We start from the raw sequence: 22,466 nt of genomic DNA, 5'->3' as shown, positions 1-22,466 counted from the left end.
GGCGGCGCGAAATTTGAACAAAGCTTCGCCAGACGTTTTCCCTTTTTCTTCCAATATGGTGGAAGGTCCCGGTTGCAAACTGAACGGGGAGAAGATCAGTAGTCGAATTGCCCCGGGTCAAACCGTGAGGTGTGTGCGGGGAACCGCACTGGTCCCTTCTGCGTCGCAAGTTGGAGCCTTAAAGGGAAGAGCCGCTGCCGGCGTCTCCGATAGGGTTAGTAGTTCCCGGGGTTCTTCCACGGAGGAACGTGAAGAACTTCACGTTCTACTCACAAGCTGTTGGGGTTGCAATTAGGCCCGAGCTGGATGGGGCAAACTTCCCTTCCTGCGCTCTTCCGTGAGACGAGCAGCAAACCACACCGAGTGCCTGTTAAATGATGGAATCTTTCAAAGCATGTTCTTTTTTTGTGCGGAACTGTAATTATGAAATTAATAGCGTTAGCTAGGACCAAGAATCCATGTTGTTTAATTGTCCTAACTGATTATTTGCATGAGGGAAACCGGTTGTGGCAACCATGCTCTGGTGTTGGACCTTCCAGAGTTTGGGTTCAGGCCCTGGGATGAAGTCTGTGGAGAGCAGAAAGTATTCATAAGTAGCAGGTTGGTTCCATACCATTCAGATACAGGTACCTGTTCACAAATAATGATTAAAATCCAGAGTAGCAGAAATAGAATGTTAACTGCTAGGATTCCTGTCTGAATCATTTCTGCCAAGACACCAGTGCCATTCAAGAGACAGTAGTACTTAAATAGCTAGTCTAATCCTTAGTATTTGTTTTACAGTTGGGTTAAGCCTATTAATTATTGAATCCAAGCTACTTTTCAACTTATAAAGTGGAAAAGGAGTACATGCATGGTTAAAGTAACTCTAATTTTAGGCATTCCAGTTAGTTCTTTCATTAATAATAGCATGGCAAGCCTGGCCTGAATTTCATCTACATCTGATTGGCAATGTTGTGCAGTACTGTGCAAGCTATTATGGAGTTTGACAGCTTTTATGCCAGTGCCTTGTTCCTAAAGATTAAGCATATGCAAGCTGCCCAGTTACTAAATAATCCTTTATTACAAGAGTTCTTTGCATATTAGAATTGCAAAAGACGTGAGTGATTGATACAAGGTTAACATAAGCTGCACAGTCTTCTCATTCTCAGTAATCATACGTTTGACTATTGGAGTTTTTCTAGCAGGGTTTTTTTTCCTGTGTGGCTTTTTTTTTCTCCTTGCACAAAACACTTAAAAAGAAATAACCAACATCTGTAATATATTCCTGCCATTAACATAATAAATCAACCACAACAAGTCTGATTAATATGAAGAGTTGGAAGAACTCCGGCAAATATTGAACACGTAAGAAATAATGAGGAAAGTGTCCTCCAGTCATTCAGTCTAATTAGAAAGATGGCAATTTTATTATATTTGTTTATTAAAAAGAAGTCAATTACACAACATCCACTATAGTTAACTGTCATTAGCATGCAGAAAGATCACATTCAGAAATTGGCATATATCTATATCTATATTATATATATAAACAGGGTGGGTGGGTGGACTTGTTTATTTGTTTAAAAATGTGCTAATGAGGAATACTATTGGTATAAAGACTTAGGACAAGAGGATTTTTTTTTCTTTGTTTCCCATATACACAGCATGCCACTTCTCTGCAAGTTTTGATCACTAGTGTTGCCAGCATAAAATTACCCTGTTGGGGCTTGTGGAACTTTACAGGGGAAAAGATGTTGGAATATAAATGAGCAGCTTGGATTAATGAGCTGTGAAGAGCTAAGCCTGAATTCTGGTTGGTAGGATGAATATACCAAGAGAATTGCTGCCTCTGTCTTTGTTTGAATGCAGGCAAAGAAGTGTCATTAGTGGGAATATGATCCACAAAGTGTTCATGGATTTTTAACTAGGGGAAAATATTTGGTAGATTCTATATTTTGGTTTGTTGATTGTAGTAATAAAGGTCATGTTTGGCATCCATTTTAAATACCTCAGTGCTACTACATTGTAGATACTTTACAAGTACTTTTAGGTTAAATGTGTCCTGATATTGCTATCTTGCCTCACAGATAATCCTATGACTGGGTCCAATGCTAGATGTCAGACTTCTAGAATACTATGTATTTAGCTAGATGATTGGGTTTAACCAGAGATCAGACTGCACATATAGCAGTTCGTCCAGTAAAATTCTTCCAGGTCCACTTAAAATTCTTCCTTAATATTCAGTATGAGTACCTACAGTATTCTGTAAGAGTATGGTTCAACCAAAGGTGGATTGTGAACTTGCATTTTTTGTGGATTGGGTTGTTTTTCCTTACTGTAGTAAGAAGAAAGCATGAAATTCTACACTTTTCATTCTGTAGGAATATATAATTCAGGAACATTTTTATATCATCAATTTACTGTTTGTTTAAAAGTGAGCTTCACTCATACGTAACATTCACAGCAAGAAAGCCCTGTCATATTTTTCTAGTCTGTTTTATTGAGTGCCTGAATATTCATGGTTAAGTCAATTGTGAGATGTGTTCCCACCTGATCACCACACGCTGGGATAGGAAGCTGTTATAGAGATCAAAAGCTGCGGAAGTGGATGCAATTTTAAAAAAAGAAAGAAAGCAATGATCTATCATATCACTTAAGAGAAAATACTAAGAAACTATTCCTGTGATATTCCATTGATTTACATCTAGCTATTCACAGCTGATTCTGGAACTGAAAAATTATATTCAAGAGAGCTTAACAATATCCCTATTCACTTTCTGCTTTCATGAACTCAATGCCAATGTCTAATTGTGTCTGAAATAATCAACTTACACCATGACCTTCAGTTTACAACATGTTTATTTCACAAAGGCATTTAAAAATTCAAAAGGAAATTAGCAACTGCGAAAACAGCAATCTTGAGTCTTTTAATTATTTACTATTGTGTATGTAGCTGGGAAGATACTTCATAAAGAATGTCAGCATATTATAGTAGAATGGCAAATACTGCTAAAATATTGCTAATGAGTTGCTAAAAATCATGAAATTTGGGTTCAGCTTTTAAAATACGCTTTCAAATGTTTTTTTCCTCTAAATAATTTCTGAAGGAATAGAAAAATATATCTGCATTTTGTATATATGGAATCTTACCTCACAATTGCAATTTTAATATTAGAAAACAAAGTTTTCCTATAGTCTATTAAGATTAACCTAAAACTTAAATAAGCTGTATTATTTAGTTACTTGAGTTTTTAGATGTCATCTTTCTGTCAATAGTGGTAATTGCTGTGAGTGAATGGATACATTTCCTTTCCTTTCTTCTGTGTTTATGAGTTTCATAGGCCATTAGCAAATAAATATTAATATAGTTTACTACCAAGCTATGTTTACATATTTATATAGGTATTCATCTATAAAAATAGATTATGAAATAATAAGGTAGAATCTGTATTGCATCTGAAAATATCCTCAAATTCTGTTTTTTTTTTTTCCTGGAGTTTTCTGTCTCAATTGCTTGGGAAAAATATTTTTTTTCCTTGTCTTAGATATAGAACTACAACACTTGAGAATAGTATTTTAATACCGTTTCTTTAACTATTCCAGAACTGCTTGATTCATTGATAATGAATCTAAACTGCGTATAGCATTTATGTTAGCATTTTTATCAAAACTTGTTATTTATTAATGAATGATGTATTTTAGTATCAGCTGGCTGTCAGGAATCCATCAAATCCACCCCCATTAAAATCATAAGTCTCTAGCCGCATCTCAGAGAAAAGAAAATTGATTTATTATTAGAAGTGGCCATGTTGGTGTTAGCTGGATGCAGCTGATACTAAATACATCATTCATTTTCCCCTTGACCCTGGTCTTCCCACCACTCCCTGGGTGTGTATTCTCCAATGGGACACATCCATCCCCAAGAGTCATCAATCATGCTCTCCAGTAATATTCTTGCACTCCCAACTTTGGGCTACCAGGGTGATTATCTAGGCACCTAAGGAATGCACTGTTTTCCCCCACTCCCTTTTCCTGGCAGCTAAAAAGACCAAAGGAGTGTCTTTTTAGTTGACATTATTAATGAATCACCTTTCAAGCTATATATCTCTATAGTAGGATACAATATTAAATATTTATCTTCTACATAGTAGTCAAATATAAAATAATAACCAGGGTTTATAAGTAGGACATGCTAGACCAATACTTGAATACAGCTCTGCTGTCTGGAATCCTCACTGTATATCAGACATTAATACAATTGAGCGAGTCCAGAAGTATTTCACAAGAAGAGTTCTACACTCCTTGTTTGCAACAGAATACCCTACACCACCAGACTTGAGATTCTAGGCTTAGACAACCTAGAACTATGCTGGCTAAAATTGGGCTTAAGCATAGTACATAAAATTATACATTACAATGTCTTACCAGTTAATGAATATTTCAGCTTTAACCACAACAACACAAGAGCACACAACAGATATAAACTTAATGTCAATCATTCCAAACTTGACTGCAGGAAGTACAATTTCAGCAACAGAGTGGTCAGTGTCTGAAACTCACTACCTGATTCTGTTGTACATGCTCAAACCCCCACTCCTTTACCCTCAAACTAACCACTATTGACCTCACCCCATTCCTTTTTTTCCCCATTTTTTTATTTCAATCTACATATAACAACAATACATTAACAGTGTGGCATCAATATATCATACATCACTCATTGCATATATTCATATTAATTCATACTTCTTCAATATTTATTTTCAACCTTACTCTCTCCAAATGCCTACCACCATATCAGTTAAACATACCTAGTAATTCCATTATTAAATTTCCTCCCTGTTTTCATTTTATTTAAAAATTTTAAAAAAATCTCATTTGGCAAGCAGTATGGTTCCAGGTTTCACATCTCAATATAAACATGACCATAACTACCTAGTCATTTTATTTGTTTAATTTCATATTACTTCATCATTATTAAATATTAAGCTTATCCAATCCCAATTCACGTTCTCTTATCCTATTTTACAATATTATCTAAAATTCTCATCTCAATTCTATGTTCATTTATTCAATTCCAAATCCTAATATATCTCCTTCCATTTTTCTTAGTATATTCCCATATCTTATTTTTCGATGTTATCTAAAATTCTCATCTCCTTTCTATGGTCATTTCTCATATTATTTTTTTCTGTTATATTTGTCATTTTATCAATTCTTATCTGTAAATATAATTGTCCCCTCTAGTTAATAATTTGAGCTAACCACCTTCATTCTTCCTTAATATCAGTCTCCCTATCTAGTATAAAACACATATATTTTTTCTCAGATTCCGCATTATATTTTCTCTATAAATCATCAAAATGCTATTTTCAATATATTCTTATACATCCCAACACATAGCCTTACAGAATCCCCTTCCTTATCCCTTTTTTTTTCACCCATTATCTCTCACTCTTTGAACAATGTACCTTCTTTTCATCCTTGTTTGTTTCCTGTTCCTCTTTATTTTCTGGTCCTTTCACTTAATTCCCTTTTCCCCAATTTTTATTCCCCTCCTTTTTTCATTCCAGTTATTAAACTTTTCTCTCTCCCTCTCTTGATTTTTCTTTTGCACTTCCTTTTTCTGCTTTTTCCTTCTCTCTTTAACCATTTTCCGAACCATTCCCCCTTTTATCATCCCATCAGACCACAAATTTTAAATTCTAATTCCTTTCCCCTCCTGTTTAAATAATTGTTGTTCTTTTTGTTCTTCTGAGTTGGCTTCTTCTTTATTGAACTCCCCCTCCTCTGGTTTATTATGTTCTTGTGTATGCTGAGTCACCATTTCTAATTTCTGTAGTACATAACTACACATTTCAAGTTTGATTTTTATCATGTCCCTTGTAACTTGCATATCTGATCTTATATCTTGTGAGTCCAGTCTTATATCAACAAGTAGCTCCTCCATTATATCTTCTTTTTTCTTTTTCTTTCCTCTTCCTGAATAGCTGAAATCCTCTTCTTTAGTAGATATATTCAATCCCAGAGTCCAATATATTATTCAGACAATATCTTTTAAGTTTATTTTCAACAATTCATACTCTTGAGTCTTTATTCCGAATCCTCTAATTCAGGGGTCCCCAACCACCGGACCGGTACCGGTCCGTGGATCATTTGGTACCGGGCCGCAAAGAAAATAAAAATAAAATAAAAATGGCGGCTTTCTTCGCCTTCGGTGAATGCTGCTGGGATCAGGGATCAAGGACACAAATGAAAGAAGGGGAGGGAGGAAGCAACCAAAGCCTGTCCTGCTCTCCGGCTCAGCGGCTTCAGTTTCCTCCCGCCTCGTTCCTCTCTCAGTCGCTCTCTCGCTCCTCCACCAGCCCAGGAAGAAACTGCTTCAAAGAAGCCGGCAGGGTGGCTTTTCCTGTCGGCGCAGCTCCTCCGAAGCGTCCGTTCACCCCCACCCTGTCGCCCGCGGTTCAATCCATTGCTCCATTCTGCCTGCCTGCCTGCCTTCGTTTCTGGTTGTTTCGGAGCAGCTTTGGCTGAGAATAATAACTATTCGCCTCTTTTACTCAGCCAAAGCTGCTCCGAAACAACCAGAAACGAAGGCAGGCAGGCAGAACGGAGCACTGGATTGAACCACGGGCGGTGGGGTGGGGGTGAACGGGCGCTTCGGAGGAGCTGCGCTGACAGGAAAAGCCACCCTGCCGGCTTCTTTGAAGCAGTTTCTTCCTGGGCTGGTGGAGGAGCGAGAGAGCGACTGAGAGAGGAACGAGGCAGACACCTGAGGGATAAGGCTGAGGGAGGGAGGGAGACACTTGAGGGATGAGGCTGAGGGAGGCAGGGCTTCTCAGCCATCCTGTAGGGACTTGTCCTGAGCCTCCCTGAACTTGGTGGTTTGTTGGCAGATGTTTTATTACCCGACTAGGTAACAACATCAGATGTTATCTAGTCAGGTAATGAAGCGTCTGCAAGCAAACTCGGACTCCTCCCCCCCCTCCTTGAAAAAGTGTCGTCGTCCCCCCGCTGGTCCTTGAAAAAGTGTTTCTGCGTGAAACTGGTCCCTGGTACAAAAAAGGTTGGGGACCACTGCTCTAATTGGCCTCTCAACTGTTCCCCAAATTACTGACAATAACAAAGTTCCTTTTGTTTTCTTTCAAGTTCCAAAATCCAAAGTCTCAAAAAGACCAGACACTTATTTTAAAACATGCTAAAGTTTTCCTGTACAATCAGGTGGTGCTCTTGAGTCTTTTTCTTTTTAACTTTCTTTGTTGAATATGATATTTTTATTAAGTTCGCTAATTTCAATCATTAGCTATTCTTTTCAACACACTCAATTCCAGCATTTAGTTATGCCCTTTAAGTGCCCACAGTTCAATATCTGTCCAGTTTAATTTTTAAACCTTTGTTGTGTTAATGTATTTTCCCTTATATTTCTCCTCCAAATTAGTCCAATAGAATAATTAAATCCAAATTTAAAAACCCATTTTCTTTCTCATTTCTCTGGTCATCGCTTCTACACACTTTCCTCCAAAATAGTCCTTTATTTTGACACCGGAGTACCTCAAAAGCGATGTCCTTTGCCTGGTTCACACTCTGCTCGCTACTTCTCTCTCCAGCACACAACTTAGCTTCCCGGAATGTTCTTCGTCTTTGTGGTGGCCATTTTAAGACCACTGCTGCAGCTTGCCTTTGGGAGGGATTTTCCTGTCAGGGAGGGGAGTTGCGGCTATCCTCGACCCTCCAGGCAATTTCCCCCTTCTTCACCACCCCACCAGGATGGCTCCAGCAAGTGAGCTCGGACGAAACCACGCACGATCGCAGATTCCGCACTGACACCGATAAGGAACAAACTGGAAGTCTCCAACCTCACCCCATTCCTAAGAGGTCTGTAAGGGGCATGCATAAGCATACAATAGTGCCTACCATCCCTGTCCTATTGTCCCCAATTATTAGTTTCTATTTCATTTATTTATACTTATGATCATTCTTATTTCTGTTATATTGTAAGTGTTTGACTAAATAAATAATTAAGTTCTGCATAATTTGAATTTGGGTTCCCACATTAAAATTTTCCACAGAGTGGGCATCACAATGGAAAAGGTCTTGTTCTTAGATCACATGAAAATATTATTCCGGGGGGTACTAGCATAGGAGGCCTCAGCTAAAAACATAAAAGACAGAGTAATCAATATTATAGAATCTATATTGAATGATATTATGAATACTGTGGCTGTTTCATTACTTGTACTTACCTACAACACAATCATGCTTTGACCTCAGCAATTCCTATGATGTGCCATTATCATTTGCAGCCATCACTGGGATTTTTTTAATAGACATAATATTGACATCAACATGATTCTAGGCTTCCAACAAGGTAGATGGCAGGTCAGCAAATCCACAACTCTTTCATTTGAAGAAAAAAGAGGAGACGAATTTGCACTTGTTTGCCAAGTCTCCATATTCAGTCACTGCCCCTCTTGCCAAGCATGAAATCCTGTTCTTCAAAAGCTAGCCAGCTTCAGTTATTCCTGCTTTCTTGGATAGAAATAATTATGCAGCCACAGTTAGGTCTGTTTTTATCTCCATTGGGCCTATTCTGCCCTGAAGTCTTTCCATATGTTTTGTAGTTCTTAACTATTATGTTAATTATTTTAACTTGGGTGATACCCAAATGGGATGTGGAAGAAGGGATACATGCCAGCCAAGTGAAGCTTAAGCAGTTTCAGTGAGCTCCTGCTGTAAAGCACTGGATAGTTGTGATGTATTGAAAAGTAATGGTAGCAAAACCAGAGAAGCAAACCAATCATTTTGGCAATGACTTAGAATAGATGCGGCCAAGGTGGAAAAGGAATTGACAAGGAAAACATCAAATATTTTGTCAGTGTTGTTTTATACTGACTCAGTGGTGAGTAAATAATACTTCAACTCAGCGATGAGAAAATTAGACATTTTTTATGCTGTTGGCATCAGGGTAGATCTTTCAGTAGCTTCTATAAGGACTCCTTGACTTAGGCAACCATTCAGTGACCATTCAAAGTTACACCACCACTGAAAAAAGTAACTTATGACCATTTTTTCACACGACTGTTACAGCATCCCCATGGTCATGTGATCAAAATTTGGGTGCTTGGCAACTGGCATGCATATGACAGTTGCACTGACCTGAGTTTACGGGATCATTATTTCTAACCTTCCAGTCAGTTTCTGACAAGAAAAGCCAACGGGGGAAGACAGATTCATTTAGTGATCATATGATTCACTTAACTACAGTTATTTACTTAACAATTGTAACAAAAAAGGTCATGAACAACTCACTTAACAACTGCCTTGCTTAGCAACAAAAATTTTGGGCTCAATTGTTGTTGTGTATTGAATTATGTAATGAATATAACATATGAATATGTCCCGTAATGAATTATGTCTCATAAATGGATAAATGTGAAACCAAAGTTTAAACTTATTTCCTAACTTTTAATTTGTTAATATTTTCAAATTGTTCAGATTACCGGAAATAAGAGTTGGTGCCAAAGTTTCTTAAAGGTGGTTAATGGATGTGTATACTGTGGCGTGGAAACTTTGGGGAAAGAACTTTTCATGTACTTTGGAGAGAAAACCTTACGGTGAGAAAGATATATTCTTAACTTGCATAATTCAAAGGAATTATTGTGACTTACTGATCCCTAGAAAATTATTTTCTTCTTGCCGAGATACAAAGTAAACATTTGATCATACCAGCTATACTAAAGACTATGAACTTCATAAGTATGAACATGGCAGCATAAAGTTGTAGTTCTACAATAATCAATTAGATGTTTCCTCCACCATTTTGTGGGTCATGAGCCAAACAAACCCATAGTATTTTAGACACCACTAAAACCATATGTGTATGTTTAAACTAAATAAATGTTTAGTTTAGCTGTCCCACGCTTAGACATTCATATGAATTAGCTTAAACCAAACAATTTTTAGAGCTAAGATAAGCTTGACATTAAAAACACTTATATTCCATTTTTTATTTATGTCTCAAATTTACAGGGTCACTCATCTCACACAAACTGACTTTTCAGACACATTCTTGCAGGCATGGTTTGTTGAATTACATGACAATATTGAGGGTTCTTTAGTGTTTGGTACCTAATGGGCACATTCTTTTCCCTATTATCACTCCACTTTTTTAAAAAAATCAGATATTTCTTTTTAAAATTATTTCAAACATTATCTTAGTTCTTTATGTTTTCCTCAGTTACTAATACACAGTTGGGAAGACAGATCTTTTTTAGACTCTGACTTTATCATTTGTAAAGGGCTTTGATCAGTTTGGTGGAATGATTAACGCCTGCAGCTAGAAACCAGGAGACCCTGAGTTCTAGTTCTGCCTTAGGCATGAAGCCAAGGCTTGGCCTGACCAATTTCTCATCAATAGGAAGAACACAAGAACAAACTACTTCTGACATCTTGCCAAGTACGGGAATCCAGGCAGTTACTGGGACATTTTTTTTGAGAGAGAGGGGGAGGGAAGAAGAAAGGGGGGGTGAGAGAGAGAAAGAACGTAAAAAAAGATGGTGGTGGTGGCAGTGGCATTAGGATGAAGGCCACATGAAATTAGGGCAACAATTATAGCATGCTATTAATCACAAGCAAGATAATTTATGAGTATCATTGTATTTGAGTAGTCATAAAGCTAGAAGTAGTTCTGAATAAAATATATTTTAAAATACATTTCTCTTCTAGGATCCACTTTGGCATGAATGGTTCTTTGCGTATAAATCCAGATGCAAGCCAAAACAGAAGTGTAGCACTAGCAGCCTTGGAAATACAATTTACTACTGATTTGATTTGTTTCTACGATGCAACTGTACAGCTTAGGTAAAGCAACATATGTTTTACTGGAATATCTTTCATGCAGGAAGGAAAATATTGCCATTCTAAGTCAACAATGGGGAGCTTGCTTAAATCTACTGAAAATATGCTTAATTCTAGTAGTTCACTTCATTCGCTTTATATAGATTGATAGTGACTAGATGGAAAAAAGAGGTTTTTAAAATCCCAGTGCATGTTTAAATTGTATATTTAATGACAAAAAGCCACTCCCTTGATTCATACTTGGCAATCTCTATCATCAGTTACAATCCCTTTTTACTCATAAATGTTTGTATGTATTAAGCTCTAGTGTTGTATTCATAAAAAAGTTAGAGTAATTGATTTTTAAAACATGTTTGATTAAAAATGCACCTAAAAATCAGCCAGCGGAGATTTTGTTTAAGCTATTAATATTTAGCCTGAGTATTATAAAAATGAGCAGGTGGCAAACATTCTTTATAGATGCATGCCTTACTTCTGTGTCTCTCTAAATCTGCCGCTTGCTCTTGATCATGTTTGTTAAGAAATCATTCCTACTGAGTTTTTTGCAAGCATACTTAGGAGTAAGTCCCATTCATTTATATCCTGTTATGTTTTATGGGGTTAATTATTTTTAATTTAACACAGCTTATATATTTACATGTGACATGGTTTCTGCTTTAGGCATTGTGGTTAATTGAAAGCAAGAGCTAAAACTGATCTCTCTGTGGTTCCAACAAAGGAGAGGAAAAAAAGGAAAGATGTGAGAATCCAAGATTCAAATAATTGTATTATTACTGACAAACCATTATTTGTTGAATTATCTTTGAACTTAGCTTTTCTGTGATTGAGAGATTGAGAAACCTAAGCCTTTGCTAAATCTTGTCCTCATTTTTCATTTTTGGGTCCAGAAGGTAAAAGCTAAAACAACCAAAAAATAATCATTCTCCTCCACTCCCTCCTATTTTAGTTCAAGCTCTAGTCTAGCTGTTTTCTCCTCAATTCAGGTTGGTTTTGACAATTTTAATTATTTGTACAATTTCCATACCTACTTCTGAATTCTTTAATGTTTTCATAAAACCACAGAGGGATGTTATCTGTCAGTTTGGGTTCTGCCAATGCTGAATGTCTGTAGCAATTTGTGCCCCTATTTCCAGGGACTTCCTTTAATCTTTAATTGGTTTATACTTCTCCACTTGGGCCCGGTGTGAACCCCATGGAGTCATTTTGGATTCATAGCTCCAGCTTGATGTTGTGGCTTGAAGCACCACATAAACTTATGTAATCTACCTGTTAAGATTCTTTAGACAGACACTTATTCCCTAGTCACCTCACAATGGGCTTTTGCAATGGGCTTTGCATAGATTGCCCATGAAGACCTCCTGGAAGCTACAGCTAGTCCAGAATGTAGTGCTGCAGGCAGTGATGGGTATATGGGTATATATATGGGTATTTGTTTTCTTAAGTTTTCGCGGGTATTTATATGTATGGTATTCAGCTTTGTTCGGGTATTTTCCCACGTCATTATAGACGAACACTATATAGAAGCCTGATGATGGCAGATGAGATTCTGCTACAACTTTAAAAGCACAACTATAATGACATGGGAAAATACCCGAACAAAATAAATAAATAAATAAATAAATATATATATATATATATATATATATTTGTTTCTGAGGTTCTCGCGGTATTTATATGTAGATCTTTGGTTGTTGGGTTTTCCCGCGTAAGATTTGAAGTATCTAGGCAACGTTTCGATGAAGTCTCATTCATCATCTTCAGGCTTCTGTCTCCAGCTCTGTGCTTCTCAGAGTAATGGAGATTGCAGCTGCTTCCTCCTTTTAACTGCCAGTGGGGGTGGAACTTGATTGGGTGGGGGCTTGGCTGTGTTCTGATTGGGTGGGGGTGTGTTCTCATTGGTAGGGGTTTGGCTGTGTTCTGATTGGTTGGGGGTTAGCCGTGTTCTGATTGGTTGGAGGCGTGTTCTGTTCAGGAGGGCTTGGTTGTGCTCAGGTTAGTTTTAGTTGCTGGGGGTTTGAGCTGGAGAGTTGTGATCTTGCTGTTTGGCTTCTAGTTGTGGTCCTGCTGGACCCATTCGAAACTAACCAAGCATCAACCTCCATCCTGCAACAAACACGTTAACCTAATCCCAATCAGAACACAGCCAAACCCTACCAATGAGAACACACTCCCCACCCAATCAGAACACGCCAAGCCCCCACCCAATCAAGTTCCACCCCACTGGCAGTTAAAAGGAGGAAGAGCTGCACTCCATTACTCTGAGAAGCACAGAGCTGAGACAGCTCGAAGATGATGAATGAGACTCATCAAACGTACCAGATACTTAATCTACGCGGAGAAAACCCGAACAACCAAAGATCTATATATATATATATATATATATATATATATATATATATATATATATATATATATATATATATATATATATATATTTGTTAACCTTTTCTCTGATAATATCACTCTACTAACTAGAGCATATAAAAACATTTGCTAGACCAATACTTGAATACAGCTGATCAGTCTGGAACCCGCATTACATATCTGATATTAATACAATTGAGAAAGTCCAGAAATATTTTACGAGAAGAATCCTCCACTCCTCTACTTGTAGCAGAATACCTTATGCCACCAGACATGAAATTTTAGACCTAGACAACCTAGAACTATGCCGTTCGGTTCGATCTAAGTATAGTATATAAAATTATATATTGAAATGTCCTACCTATCAATGAATACTTCAGCTTCAACCAAAACAATACAAGAGTACTAAATAGATACAAACTAAAGATAAACTGCACCAAACTTGATGTGCAGGAAATACGACTTCAGCAACAGAGTGGTCAATGTCTGGAATACTCTACCTGACTCTGTGGTTTCTTCCCCAAACCCCAAAATCTTCAACATTAGACTGTCTACTATTGACCTCACCCCTTTCCTAAGAGGTCTGTAGGGGGCGTACATAAGCGCACCAATGTGCCTACCGTCCCTGTCCTATTGATTCTTTTTTTTTCTTATTCGTATCTATTTCATGTATTTATAACCATGTTATACTTATACTTGTTATCTAATAATTGTTTGACAAAATAAATAATAAATAAATAATAAAAATAAATAAATAAAAAATAAAATAAAATAAATATAGTGTTATGCCCGTGTGGTGCAATTGAGCAACCACTATTTATGCCTGGCCAGTGAAATCAGGCCGAGTAAGTATGCTTCAGATCCTTTAAAACAGAATCATTTATTAGCACTCAGGAAGTCTCCTTTTGGTGTTGCATTCATGACCTCTGGAATGGCATCCATCCAAAGACCCATGCAGCCTGCAGGTATTATCTGATAACATTAAGAAAGTCAGTGAAAATTTGGCTGTTCTCTGAGACCATGTTAGTTCCCATAGGATATTTTATTTTAGGCAGCGTTTGCCTTCTGGGACGTTTTGATCTGACAATCATTTTTATTTTTAATCCTACAGAAACACAGCTGACTGTAAAGAAAAAATTAGAATGCTCGGAGATTTAGATGTCTGCAGTTCAAAATTTAACTTTCGAAGAGCAGAAAGTGAGATTAAGAAGCAAAAGGACCGTATGTTATGTAATGTATTGCTTGATCAGGCAATCCTACCTGGAGTGGGAAATATCATAAAGAATGAAGCACTTTATGACAGTGGTCTGCATCCAATTGTTAAAGTATGTAAAATATTTCTAGCTGCTTTCAGTTGTATTTTACATTTTACTTAAGGTGATTTAGGTCTTGAGCTCCTAAAAGAAAATTGTAAAGTGCACAATGACTGTTCTGTTACATTGTAAATAAAAGGTTTCCATAAGGAATTAATTGAAACCTTCCTTTCCATGGATAGTCCCAATAAGTCATTTATATTCAGAATCAAAATCATATGGTTGTTGACCAGTGATTACCAATTTCATAACAAAATGTTAAAATACAAAGAAATGTGAGTTATCATACAAAGGAAGTCAGTTATATTTTTTTAAAAAAAATTATTGGTTTTTAAAAACAAACATAAACAAACAAAACATAAAAACATCAAGCTATCTTCCATATGTGTACATACAGTGTGCCGGTTGGTTTACAAATTGTTTTGTGCTTCCATTTCGTAGTCTTCAATTACAATTACATTGCATATAATCTCATATCTTCAATCAAAAATTAAATACCTTAGTATCATTATTAATCAATCATTTGACTATACTTTTATTCATTCATGTTTTACAAGATAATCATAATTTACTTAGTTTATTTTATAACAGTTCATATCCTAAAATCATTTTGTAGATATAATTAGAAAGAAGTACATCTATATATTTATTATTTTCTAAAAGTCTACATATTTCATTACTGTATTTTATTGTCTAACCGTTAATCTTAAGAAAAGATCCCAAATTTTATAAAATTGTTTATCCTCTTGTTCTCTAATTTCAAATGTCAATCTACTCATTTCAGCACATTCCAATATTTTCTTAATAATTTCCTCCTGTGGTGGTATTTTCTCATTTTTCCAGTTTTTTAGCAAATACAATCCTAGCCACTGTTAATACATTTATAATCAGGTCTTTGAAAAATATTTGGATGGAGAACAGAAGAAGGAAGTCAGTTATATTTTTCATAATCATGACTCTATTGTGGATGTCTAGGTACCTATTCTATAGCTGCAAAAAATCTTCTATAAATGAAGCCTTAATCATATTAATACAGCAGTTCTATACACAGAGATTCAAAAATTAGTTTCATGTATAGGATTGTTGTATTAAAATCCAAGTAGGCTTATTATTGTCAGTGTTTCCTATATTGTTAAGTTAGGTTTCTGTGTCATCTGGTCATCAAAATCTCTTTAATGAAGTAAACTGTTATAAAGCAAAGAACCCTGACTTCACTGTACTTTTTAAAACCAATGTTTCAAATAACAGGTTTGTCAATTAACAGATAAGCAAATATGCCATTTGGTGAAAATGATTCGGGATTTCTCACTTCTCTTTTATAAGGTAGGGAAAAAAATTTTTTCTAAGAGTTGGGCAAAATGAAAAAAAAATGCAGCTTTAAAGTAACTGCTACTTAAAATTTTCAGTATTATTCCACCAATTGATGAGAAGATTTTTTGAACCTGGTATATTGTTCAATACAACCCTGTTTAATTTTTTTTAGGACATAGTGTTTAAAAATGTGTGAATTTATACATTAAAAAATAGTGAAAGTAGGCTTTTTGGAAATACGTCTTTGGATACCATCCTATGATGTAATATTCCAAATGTAATATTCCAAACCATCAAAGATTACTTTTCTGAAGTTTGCACTTCCAAATGAAGGATTCTAACCTAGTCTTAAATATGATGTTTTACTTTTGAACTTTTATTAGACCAGAGATATGTAATTTTTAAAAACGTTCACAGGCTGCACATGTTGTACTCTATTAAATTTGGTGATTGGAGAAATGCTACTTAACCCATGATCTCCTGGACAATGTTTAGAGGATTTTAATGCAGCTGAGAAATATCACTAGTAAACCTCTTCCCCCTGAAAGAGGAAAAGAAAAGAATAAATAATTCATTTATTTTGCCCAGTACACCTAAAAATAAAAGTTTTTCAATTTATTTGTAAATTCTTTCCAGTTATTACAAGATAAATATTATTTTTGATACATAAATAATATTTGTCTGTTCCAGTGTCACAAAATGGAATTGGCAATAAATAAACACTATAGAGTGTATAAACGTCCCACTTGCCGCCAATGCAGTGGAAAGATCACAGTATGTCGATTAGGAGAGAACAACAGAATGACCTATTTCTGCTCACAGTGCCAGAACGACAAACCTCAGCCTGGGGATTTGAGGTAAGTCTTTACAAGTAGTTCACTCAGTGACTGTTCAAAGTTACAGTGGCACTGAAAAAAAATGACCGTTTTTCACAATTACCCTTCTTCTGGGTCCCACTAGGTGTATCTTCCTCAGGAATGGGACCTGCAGCATTCCCTGCCTCCCTGCTCTAGAGTCAGGTAGATAACCTGGTCCCAAGTCATGAGGGGCTTTAAAGGTAACAACTAGCACCTTGAATTGCACCCAGAAGCAAATCGACAACCAATGCAGCTCCCGCAGGAGAGGTGAAACATGTGCACACTGGAGTCTGCACAAAACAATGCAGGCAGCTACATTTTGCACCAACTGGAGCTTCAGATGTTCTTCCAGGGCAGCCCCATATAGAGCACATTGCAATAATCAAGACGGGAAGTGACTAAGGCATGAGTGACTATGAGTAGGGACCGTTGGTCCAGGAAAGGGCATAACTGGTGCACAACTTGCAGTTGCGCAAAAGCCCTCCTGGCCACGACTGCCACCTGGTCTTCGAGCAGGAGTCGTGAGGCCAGGAAAATCCCTAGATTCTGCACAGGGTCTGTTTGGGATAGTGCCACCCCATCCAAGACCAAAGGTGGCAATTCTCCCTGAACCAACGAACCCCAAACCCAGACCCATTCGGTCTTGCAAGGGTTTAGTTTCAACCTGCTGTTCTCCATCCAGCCCCTAACAGCCTCCAGGCACTATGAGAGGGAGGCCGCGGAGTTTAGAGCAACGCCGTGGTGTTTGGCGCAGCCATGCACGGCCAGCCAGGGCTCCTCCCTGCAACCGGAGCCCAGCGGAGACACTCAGCTTCAGGTGCTCCTGTCACCGCCTTCCCTTCGCCTTTGAAGGCAGAGCCAATTCTTTTAAAAACAATGCCCTACTACCGGTATGACAAAACCTCCCCTGCCCGAGAGGGCAGCCCAACCCCATGTGGGGAGGCAAATCTCCTGGGGCCGCAGCGCAGGATCGGCCCATCCTGGGAGAAGCGACCAGCCACCATCCCTGCCTGGCGCCGGGCAGAGCATGAAGAGCTTCGCCTGGGGTGCCCAGCGCAGCTGACAGGAAGGCCCTCCTGCCCAGTGGCCGAGCTCTCTGCAAGGCAGTGAGCGCCTCCCCACCAGGCCCTCTGCTCATTCCACCAGGGCCGTGCCAGAGCTGTGTGGGCTGGGCAGAGCCGGGAAAGCAAGCCACGGGTGTGCACCCGCCTGCCAAACAAAAGAGCCAGGCCAACCCGAGCTTGGCTTCCTTCCCAAGTCCCTCCAGCCTGAACCCGAAGGGGCCACCAGGAGAGGCCGGCCAAGGCAGTGATAGCGTCCACCCATCTGTGGACAGGGAGGCAAGGCGACAGCCTGTGCCGTGTCCTCCGAGTGAGCCCCGATGCCCGTGCCGCTGCAACATTTGGAGCTGCCGGCGCATTTGGAGATGCATGGGGACGGGGATGGGCTGGGTGAGGGGTGGAAAGGATGGGCGGCTTTGGGCTCTCTCTGCCGGACCCACCGGCCAGGGAAGCAGCACTGCCGTCGCCTTGCCTCCCTGTCCGCAGATTTTATGCCTATAAAACATGCTGGGACTTCCTATTGGGGGAGGCCGTATTGTTGGAGAAACACGGTAATTTAACAACTGCAGTGATTCACTTGCCAACTGTGGCATGAAAGTTCGGAAAATGGGGCAAAACTTAACTGTCTTGCTTAGCAACAGAAATTTGGGGCTCAATTCAGGTCGTATGTCAAGGACTACCTTACTACCTTTAAAAGCATTTCACAATTTATCTCAGTACAATTTAATATTTGAATTTTAAGGGGATTTTTTTCTCTCTATTCCCATATTATTTAAGTTGTCTGTTTAACCAGTGAAATCGTAGGAGCTTATATTGAACCATTACAACTGAATGGGATAGGAATGGAACAGAACAGAATAGAATCCTATATTGCTTAAGTGTGATTGGACACACAAGGAATTTGTTTCCAGTGCATAATCTGTACAGAAGTAGACAATTCTCCATTTGCCAAGATAGAGCCATAAATATTCAACAATAATTTTGATAATGTATGTTTTCAATTTTTTTCCTTAAAGAAAATCAAGTGAGCTCTGAAGAATAACACTAGTCCTCTTCCTTTCACTGAATATCCAAGCTGGTGAACTTAGCAGAAGACCATTTTTCTTACAAATGGCCAAATTAAATATCGGGCAAAATCTAACTGATTTGTTGGGAAAGGCTCGTTGTTCAAGGCTATCAAAATCCTTCTGAACCTTGAGTCTTTCCCTCAGATCCCTTTATAGTTATATAAGCCTTTATAAAAATGTTGACAATCACCAGGCCCAGGACAGAACTCAAGTACAATGCATAATTCTTTCCATATAGCACTGAACCATTCATTGAATATTGTTGTTCAACCAACTGAATCTATCTGGCAGTAAATTTCTCCTTCCTTCATCCCACAGCATACAGCCAAGAACAAATAGTTTAAGTGACTGGCCATTCAACAGGGAGCCTTGTTCTAGAGAAGTTGCTCAAAAGTCAGAAGAGGAGTGGGCCTGCATACTCTGTACTCTAATAAACAAGCCTTCTGTGAAAATATGTGATGCGTGCCTGACGACACGGCCCGAAGGTATGTTTTTGAGTATGTTTGTGTCTCTATGTAATGTAACTCCAATAAACTGATTATTTTTATTTTCACATGTAACATATTTAATATGAATTAACACATTAGGATTTCAATTCTACATTGTGTTGTTTTATCTGATAGTTCAGTCTAAATCAGGAGTTGCTGTGGTAATATATCCATCATATTCTGCAAGTTCTTGTACAGCTTTGTAAGATCTGGGGGTATCACAAACGCTCCTCATGAGGGCAGTAGTGTCTTTATGATGAGAGTTTGATCCTGTTATCTGCAAAGCTCAGAGGCCAGGAATTTGTGTGGGAGTTCACAGTACCTATCCAAGCCATTCCCATGGGACCTTTGGTGCACTGCTTTCTCACGGGAACTTTATCACCTTCGCCAAGGCCTAGCTAGATAATGTTGCTGAGCTAATGTTGAAGTCATTGTTTTGATTTTGTATTTGCATTTTCTTAATAAATACTGCTACTCGAGGGCTCTCGGGGCTGGCAGTTGCTCAGACGTCTTCCCTGCGTCTCCCATCATTTTTCAATTGCCAGTCCATCACAAGTGGTGACCCCGACGTGATAGTTTGGAAGGCTATACGTTTTGCGTGATAGCTTGAAAGCTATACGCTTCCCGCATCCCATACTCATCGTCGCGGACGCCGACTGGGCCCTCATCTTCTTCGCTGGACGGAGACAGATTCTTTTCGTGAGTATGGGGAAGGTCTCTCAAAGCTCAGACAAAGCACCTTAGAGAAATGAGAGAGATCGCTGGGAATAGTTTTAAGTTTGGAGTTCATAGTAGAGGACATGAAGTAGGAAAGAAAGAAATTGAGGACTTATTACAGTATGTTTGGAAACATATTCCGTGTTATCCAGAGGGAGGTAGTATTAAAGTAGAGCGCTGGAGAAAGATAGGAAATTTTTGCACGAGGAGTCTCGTGCCCCTTCTTCAATTTTGTTAACCTGGAGGGTGGTTATGGATGCATTAGCTACGCATGAACAACCGCTCCTATCACCCCCGAAGAAGGTTTGCCGCCTTACAATGCGGCACGTATATTGCCACCGACAGCACCTCCAGATAAATCCAGAGGGCTGTCAGGCACTGAAAATACTTTGTCAGAAGAGAAGAGTTTGCCTTTAAGAGTTCAAGTAGATGCAGTTACTGCAGCTATTCAAGAAGCAACAGATAGAGGGGAATTATCAGGAGATGATTTGGTAGATTTTGGAGTGGAGATTCAACTTAATCCAGTAGAAATTGGTGTGGACGTTGCTTTAAATCAACAGAGAGATAGAATGCCTGAGGAGGGGTCCGCTCTTCTCCCACAGTTAAATTTACAAGCCGTACGGACTCTCCCTGACGGCGAAGGTGGTGAGAAGACCTTTACTAACATCAAACAAGGAAACAATGAACCCTATGAAAATTTCATTAGCAGATTGAAAGTGGCTATTGAAAGGCAAATTGACAATCAATTTGCCCGGAATGAATTGCTTTTGAAGTTAGCAGTAGATCAGGCTAACGCAGATTGCCAAAAGGTGGGAGTCAGACTTTTAACATGGAGACTTTAGTTCTGGCTCTCCGGCAGGAAATGCTAAAAAAGAAACTTTTTTCAATTGCGGGAAGCCTGGACATTTTAAAGCGCAATGTCGGGCTCCTGGGGGTCAAAGTCAGCAAAATGAGAGATCAATGGGACAGGGTGTGACCTAAATCAGTAAATCAGCCTATATCAGATGCTCCTACAGTCTTTACTGATGGAGGGAAAGTTTTTGGTGCTTGTGTTTGGAAAGATAAATCTGGAATTTGGCATACAAAAGTGACATCAGAGCAGAAGTCTGCCCAGCAGGCAGAACTTGCTGCTGTAGTTTTGGCTTTTCAAAATTTTCAAAATCAGGATTTTAATCTAATAGTGGATTCTTTGTATGTATATAATTTGTTACCCTTTGTAGCAGGTTCTTATTTGTCTCCTGGAATATCACCTAATATTCTACGTTTGCTTTTGTTGTTGCAAGAATGTTTGGAGCAGCGTATGAATGTGTGTTTTATTGCTCATATCCGTAGTCATAGTAATTTACCTGAATTTTATCACAAGGCAATGCCAAAGCTGACAGTGCTGTAACTTCAGTTCTCACTGTTCAGCCATGGGACAGCCATAGTTATTTTCATCAAAATGCTAAAGCGTTGGCACATCAATTCAAGCTTACTGCTGCAGAAGCTGCTGCCATAATTCAACAATGTCCAACTTGTTCAAAGCAAGGCACAGCTATTCCTATGGGAGTCAACCCCAGGGGTTGAAACCTTCAATGATTTGGCAATGGATGTTACTCAGTATCCATCATTTGCACCTTGGAAGTATATACATGTGACTGTGGATACTTATTCAGGATTTCTAATGGCTACTCCTCAAAGAGGTGAAGCGTTAAACATGTCATCAATCATTGCATTAAGACATTTTCAGTCGCTGGTACGCCTCAAACTTTAAAAACAGACAATGGTGCGGCTTATCGGAGCACAGTCTTTGATCAGTTTTGCAAACAGTGGTCCGTGGAACATAAATTTGGAATTCCATACAATTCCACAGGACAAGCTATTGTGGAGCGTTATAATGGCACGCTCAAGAACATGTTAGCTAAATTAAATAAAAAGGAGGGAAGCTCCTGGGGCTTCCGGCAATTCAAGATCATTTAAATCTTGCTTTGTATACTTTAAATTTTTAAATTTGTCTGGTAACCCCCTGCAGCGGCCAGCAGGCATTTTTCTTCCCTTCTACAGATGCAGTGAGGCCTCGAGTGTTGGTGCGATTCCTTCCGGATCCGGCATGGGTTCCCGCTGAGCTGATTACGTGGGGACGTGGTTATGCAGCAGTAGAACATCTTGGTCAAATTCTGGGTTCCTGGTCGATGTATCCGGCCTGATCATTCACAAGCGCCTCGCAGGTGCCAGTGAGGGATGTTCCTGATTCTCAGGATGGCGTTCCTGTGGTTCCTGATTCCGTTCCTGATGTTCCTGATTCTCAGGATGGTGTTTCCGTGGTTCCTGATTCTCTTGATGCCGGCAGTCCAGGCGTGGCGCTGGGAAAGCTGGGAAAAGATGACTGCTTATCTGAGATTATCAACTTGTATGCAGCAGGTTCCTTTGGGGAATTGGACTAAATTAATCTGCAAACAGCGGCATCTTT

At 38.7% G+C, this 22,466-nt stretch overlaps 1 protein-coding gene across 1 annotated transcript in view; it reads left to right on the top strand.

The window, feature by feature from the left end:
- Nucleotides 1–22,466, top strand: part of NEIL3 (nei like DNA glycosylase 3) — a 32,981-nt gene continuing 10,515 nt past the window's right edge. Inside the window, exons 1-7 of the mRNA XM_087936378.1 lie at nucleotides 1–214; nucleotides 9,478–9,596; nucleotides 10,708–10,842; nucleotides 14,315–14,528; nucleotides 15,765–15,839; nucleotides 16,518–16,684; nucleotides 19,131–19,297. Of these exons, the coding sequence (XP_087792504.1) occupies nucleotides 56–214; nucleotides 9,478–9,596; nucleotides 10,708–10,842; nucleotides 14,315–14,528; nucleotides 15,765–15,839; nucleotides 16,518–16,684; nucleotides 19,131–19,297 (1,036 nt within the window). The 5' untranslated portion in view covers nucleotides 1–55. The remainder of the gene's footprint in view (nucleotides 215–9,477; nucleotides 9,597–10,707; nucleotides 10,843–14,314; nucleotides 14,529–15,764; nucleotides 15,840–16,517; nucleotides 16,685–19,130; nucleotides 19,298–22,466) is intronic.

The sequence above is a fragment of the Pseudonaja textilis genome, chromosome 6 (assembly GCF_049901715.1).
Source record: "Pseudonaja textilis isolate UNSWEBS1 chromosome 6, rPseTex1.2, whole genome shotgun sequence".
NCBI classification, from domain to species: Eukaryota; Metazoa; Chordata; class Lepidosauria; order Squamata; family Elapidae; genus Pseudonaja; species Pseudonaja textilis.
This window is presented reverse-complemented; position numbering and strand designations above follow the sequence as displayed.